The 6000-nt window shown below is 37.9% G+C and overlaps 1 protein-coding gene across 1 annotated transcript; it reads left to right on the forward strand.

Moving 5' to 3' along the window:
- The first annotated feature begins 870 nt into the window (after nucleotides 1-870).
- LOC146147810 (threonylcarbamoyl-AMP synthase-like) lies at nucleotides 871-3000 on the forward strand. The gene is made up of 2 exons (XM_083387563.1): nucleotides 871-1039; nucleotides 1126-3000. Exons 1-2 carry the CDS (start codon nucleotides 928-930, stop codon nucleotides 1926-1928), a joined length of 915 nt encoding a protein of 304 aa, XP_083243689.1. The 5' UTR covers nucleotides 871-927; the 3' UTR covers nucleotides 1929-3000.
- Nucleotides 3001-6000: the final 3000 nt, after the last annotated feature.

Here is a 6000-nt window from a genome sequence, read left to right on the forward strand (position 1 = left end):
AGTTTTTCCGAATTTTTTTTTATCTATATACAATTACATTTTTAAAGGGAAGAGGCTATATTGTGAACCCCTACACCAAAGTAGTTCAAATCTGCAAACAATCGCAAACAGGTACAAGCGTAAAAAAGCAATCCAGTTAAATAGTTTATAGGCACCTCGTGATGCTATTTGCCCAGCAAAAATCGATTTCAGAAAAAAAAATCATTGAAATTATACAAAACTCTTAAATTAAATCTAATACTACCAACACGTAAACTCTAACCCCATCACATACCCAGATCACTGCTAAATTACTTATTGGTGCAAGCATAAAAAAGCCATCCGGATTCTTTTTAAATCAACAGTCAAAATAATACCTTAAAAAAATGGGCGCTCTTTTACTTATGTACGTGAAAAGTTATGCAAAACACAAAACAAAATAATACCGCATACCACAACGCATATTCTTTGGGTTAGGGTGCGGGTTAGCGTGAGGGTGGGTCAAGTGTTATAATTATATTATTTTTAAAATATTTATGCATTCCATGCAATTTCAACTTTGACAACTCATTTCGTTAGTGTTCAAAATGAATGTGGTAGGATTCTAGACCAGCGCCATTAAATGGTTTAAAAGGATATCATTGGTAATACTTAATAAGGCTACACTGGGCACTGGTATAGAATCTTACCTTTTTTTTAAGTAACAAAACAAGTTGTCAAAAATTTAGAACCAATAAATATGGGGTAATATAATAATAAATAATATTACTTGATCCACGCTAGCGGCCTAACCCAATTTTATTCCATGCCAAAGATCTTCTGCGGAAGGGCAGTTTCCCATGTATAATCAATAATGGGTGATTGTGTACGCAAGTGTCCAAGCAGATAACTACTACAAAAGCATACTGATTTATAGGTTAGCAAAAATCCATTTCAACTATCTGATTTATGATTGGTGTATCCACATTACAATCTAAACTGCTGATATCGCAAACATACTTATTGCTGACCAAATTACAAGGTTTAGGCACTACAATATCACATACAATTGCAAGACCAGGTAAACGGATTAATATAATAAAATATGGACTTATACTTAATAAACTTTATTTGCTCTTTTATTCAATTTTATTTTTTGTTATTCAGGCAAAATGATGGCCACAATAGCATCTAACAACAAGGAGATTTCATCTACAAAGGAAACAAAGTTCTTCAAACTGAGTGCAGATCATGACAATTCCAACACAATAGAGCAGCTGGTTGCTATCCTTCACCGGGGTGGCATTGTTGGCTTGCCAACTGACACAGTTTATGGAGTTGCTTGCTTAGCACAATGTACAGAAGCCGTTGAGAAGTTGTACAGTCTGAAAGCGAGAAACACCCTGAAACCAGTTGCCATTTGTGTTGGTGAATCCTTTGACATATTCCAGTGGACCAGATTTCCTCAGGGTTTGTACACTTCAGTTATCAATAAGTTGGGCGAAGATGAAACACGACCAAGATCTCCAAGCGTTGTGCAACAACTCCTGAATGACCTCTTGCCCGGCCCAGTGACAATTGTAACTGAAAGAGGACCAGGGTTAAACACAAATCTCAATCCAAAGACATCCTTGGTTGGAGTCAGAGTGCCAGACTATGAGTTTGTTAAGAGCTTGACCAACCGTTTAAGAGAGCCACTTGCTCTCACGTCTGCCAACATCAGTGGAGAAGAGACGTCACTTTGCACAGAAGACTTTCGTTCTCTTTGGCCCATGCTTGACGCGGTTGTTGATGGCGGAGAGGTTGGAAAGAAATATGTGGACAAGCAACTAAAATATGCCAGAGAAGGCTCAACTGTTGTCAGGATAATGGAAGATGGCGCTTCCTTCAAAGTTTTAAGGGCTGGATGTGCTTATGAGGATACTGTGAACACATTGCAGATGAAGTGGGGTCTCAAGCTCATGGTGTAATCTAAGACAAATCCAATGACATTTATTTGAGATTTTGGACATTTTTGAGTAGTGCACTTTTCATATTGCTGAAACTCTTTATTTCACATGTTGTCCCAACATGTGGCTACATTTTAACACAGTTTTAGTTTCATCTTTAATCAAAATCTTGATTTTACTGTTTTTTATGTTCTTGAACGTGCAAAGTGCCATTGGGCAATTGTACATATGTTCTTCAATAATTGTTTACTACTTTCCAGTGTTTTTGTTGACTCTGTGTAGTGTCACTGGTAGACCACGTATAACCGTCACAAAGCCGCAGAATCGTAGCTTTAGTTTGGAGCAGCTCAAGTATTTTGACTCAAATTAGAGACAGGCTTGTCATGAAAAAATATTTTCTGATTTTGTTCTGCCTTGGCTCACTTGTTATTATTTTCAAACTTAATTTCCCTTTTAAAAATGTACACTACCATTAGAAAGACGACGTTTTCATTTTTCTGCCGTCCATTCCGCTGTAATATATTTTCTTTATGTTTGTAGTTGAGTGTGTTGTAGTTTTACCTTGTGTTTTTTTATCAGTTGACATAAGTTACTTACAAAGTATTTTGGATATCATTTTTGTGCAAACAACAAAAAACAGTCTTTCATGCTCAATGTATTTATTGGGTAAGCGACAAAACGTACAGTAAGAATTAATACATACAATATTTGGATACTCCTTGCATGTCTTTTGTATTGTTCTTACCTAAACAGTAAATAATAAATCCGCTAGAGGGCCTTAACGAGCTGTTTTATGTAAAACAACTCGAAACAATCTGACCTAAATTGTTACTAATGAGTATAGCATAAATTTTAGTTAACTTAATTTTTCTGTGCCATTGTGACCGATTGGTGAAAGCATAACATAGTTTTCCGCGTTAAACGAGTATTTTGTTATTGGATTCCTGAAGCTTTGGTCGTATCGTTGCTGACTGCGTCGCATATATGCTCTTTATCCCGAGTTGTATTATCGCCACTTAGATTTATGGCGTGGTGCACATTCTCAATGCGAGAAATTAAACTGTGCACAGCAAGGAAGGCATCGCTCTTTACTATATCGCCTTGCCAGGATTGCGCAAACATCATACATCATCACTCCTTGTTGCCCTTGGCGAAACGTTTTGCAAACGATCAAGCGTTTAAAGTGGCCCGATCAAAAATGTCAAAGTAAACTCTGCCCGTCACGAGCAGAATTTCCTGAATTGCGACAAGGATTTGTGTTCGGCGAGTTCCTGCGGCCTTCTAATAGAATTTAGTTGCACGATTTCCTGTAAGTAGCCCGTAGACAGGAGCAGCGGGTGCTGCGAAGTCGTCGCTTCCAGGAATACAACTCCACGTCGCACGCCCTTACATTAATTAGCCCTGTGTGACATCACGCAATACTTACTTAGGTTTTAACGCGGCGCAATGACGTAGAACGTGTCGCGTTATAACATTTTGGTAGGTTTCAGCTAATCGATGTATATTAAAGTAAATTAATACAAGAAAATTTGACGTATTAGAGGTTAAGTTCGTTTTTTCCGATTTGTTTTAGAATAAAGGGAAACTGCTGTCGTTAAATGTCGAAATGTTTTAGGTAAGAGTCCATGGTCGACATTAGACCAGTGGTTCTGAACCGTTTTCAACTTGCCCTTTATGCTTTCTTGAAATAATGGCGGACCCCATTAATGTTTAAAACAGCGAAAGTGCGTAGAATAATTACTCTAATATTCAAATTTGGTACTACTTAGGCTACTGTTCACAAGCTTTGAAAAGATTTAATCAAAAAAATTGATAAGGAAAAATATTATCGCGAACAATATAATTTATAATCTATATAATATAGGGGATGTTGCTGGGACCCTTACAAAGCTTTTCACGAAGCCTTAGAGTACTGCGGACCCAAGTTTGAAAACCACTGTGTTCGACTTTATAGAAATATATTTTGATTGTGGTATATATGGTTTAAAAATGCCGGTGAACTGTGTGTTTGATTAAATATTTGACAAAAAATCTGAAATCAAATGCGCGGCACCCTCATTTGTTTTGCTCTGGAAATCAAGAAGTCGTTGGATTTTAACAACTTAAGTTACCCAATTAGCCCCTTCTCTTTCGGTGTTAAAACTGTTTTAACGGTTTCTAACACAGGCTCTCGTATTAATAATTAATGAGCGCCGTCATACTTTCGGATGCTCAAAAACCTCGTCCGTAAGCGAGGTCATACTTAGACCACTATTTGTCATGCTGTTACGAGTATAGGCAAGGCGCAAAGCTGGCTGCGAAAACTTGAAGAAACTTTTTCGTAAACAAACCATCGATCATAAATTTTATTTAGAGGCCATTTGAAAAACTACAGAAAGAGCGCACGACAACGCTTAGCACAGTATTGCAAGAATCCATGGGAAACATCACGCTCGGTGCTTTAGTTAGGTGCACAACTCAACCGTGAAAAGGTACTCTTAGGAGAAAAAAACGTCGCATTGTAGTAAGACTGTTTGGCGACAGGGTGATCAAATAGAACGCTTACTGAAAACAAATCCATTGTTGTCAAGTGCGTTTCGTTGACTCAGCAGTTACCCGGTATTCGTCAAAAATGAAAAAGTGTACCTTGAATTGTTTTAAACTGTTTTTCTTTCATGTTTTATTTATATAGATACGAAAATACCAGTTAAAGCAAGCAACGCAAAGCACCAGATAACAACGCATTTGTGATACGTAGCAAAGGCTGATTGTCGTATGGCGACGCCTCCCTGTTAAATTGGCTGGCTTAATGAGCAACAACGGTAGGGCTCTATAAGCAATGGCAACCTCAGAATGCAATTGCGTGCGATTCGGTGTCGATTTATCGGGAAAAACAGAGGCAGAGCATTAGCATTTGAGCGGAAGTGAGTTGCAGTTTCTATTTACTGATGCCTTGCGCAGTTGTAGACTCCGAAATCCCGCTAAACGCGTAGCAGCCTTATTATTTTCAGAAAAGTGCTCTAACCTGACAGACGCGTGTTACGCTTTACTGCAGTCCAAGTCTTAAGGTCAGTAATAAGAACTAGTGACCTCAGAAGTCTTGACTTGTTAAATTATTTAAATCAGTTGTTCTTACGAAAGGAGTTAAACCTTTGCGGTAAACCCCACCTAAATAATATATACTTAAGTGAATGACAACTACAGCATATAGACCTGTAATTTTTATTTATTAAAACTATGATTTAAACCCCTTACTCTGCAGTCCCACTATTACTATGGCCATTTGAAATTCAAACTTTCGGTTTAACATATTATAAAGAAAAGTAAAAATAAAATATTGACAACAAGTTATTGGGATTAAACGAGAGAGAAAAAGTCAACATTTTCCCAAGTAGCGTTATCTTTTATTTTGTATGTGGTGATCGGTTCGTGTACTGTGGAGTCAATCGGATTTGAAAAATCAACTCGGTCACAACACCATTTTGTTAAACTTGTATGTTGATCCAGAGCTTTTAACCAGGGCCAATATTGATTTCAGATGCTAGGGCTAACTTCAGCTTACACGTGCTTCGCCTGTGCGCTTGTACTTTTATCGACCTTCCCCGGCGCACAAAGCACACCTCTCGACGTCGACGACCAAGGTGGGTGTTTTTTCGGCATTTTCAGAGGAGCGATCTGCGGTTTCGCTATCGTTCCGATCAAAACTGGGTCCGTTGTTGCTGACACGAATGGGTGATTCATAATTTGGGGCACGTCGCACGCGCGTTCAAGCGCAACCGACGTGGCGTGGGTGGGTAAAATTTAAAGCCGACCAATGAATCGGAATCATTTTTGACAAAAAATTATTATTCCGTGATTGAATCCTCAAATCAGCTCCGGCTAGTTTAATGTTCCTTACTCAATACGTAAAAGAAAACCTTAAAAAGTAACTTCACAGTGTAACGCTGTTTTTAATAGTATTGTCACTTATATCTGAATACTTACGTTTCTTAGTTTAATCAATATATTAATTCTGCAACATTCTTGTTACACGTAAATTTGCTGATTTGCCAATTTTTGTCAGTCTATAAAATCAAACGCATTCGAGAAGCATTTCTTTTCCCCCGAAAACATT

The sequence above is a fragment of the Ascidiella aspersa genome, chromosome 4, assembly GCF_963924565.1.
Source record: "Ascidiella aspersa chromosome 4, kaAscAspe10.2, whole genome shotgun sequence".
NCBI classification, from domain to species: Eukaryota; Metazoa; Chordata; class Ascidiacea; order Phlebobranchia; family Ascidiidae; genus Ascidiella; species Ascidiella aspersa.

Coding starts and splice junctions, on each gene's coding strand:
- LOC146147810 (XM_083387563.1), top strand. CDS start 928: ATGATTGGTGTATCCACATTACAATCTAAACTGCTGATATCGCAAACA. Junction 1,040..1,125: donor ACATACAATTGCAAGACCAG/GTAAACGGATTA, acceptor TTTGTTATTCAG/GCAAAATGATGGCCACAATA.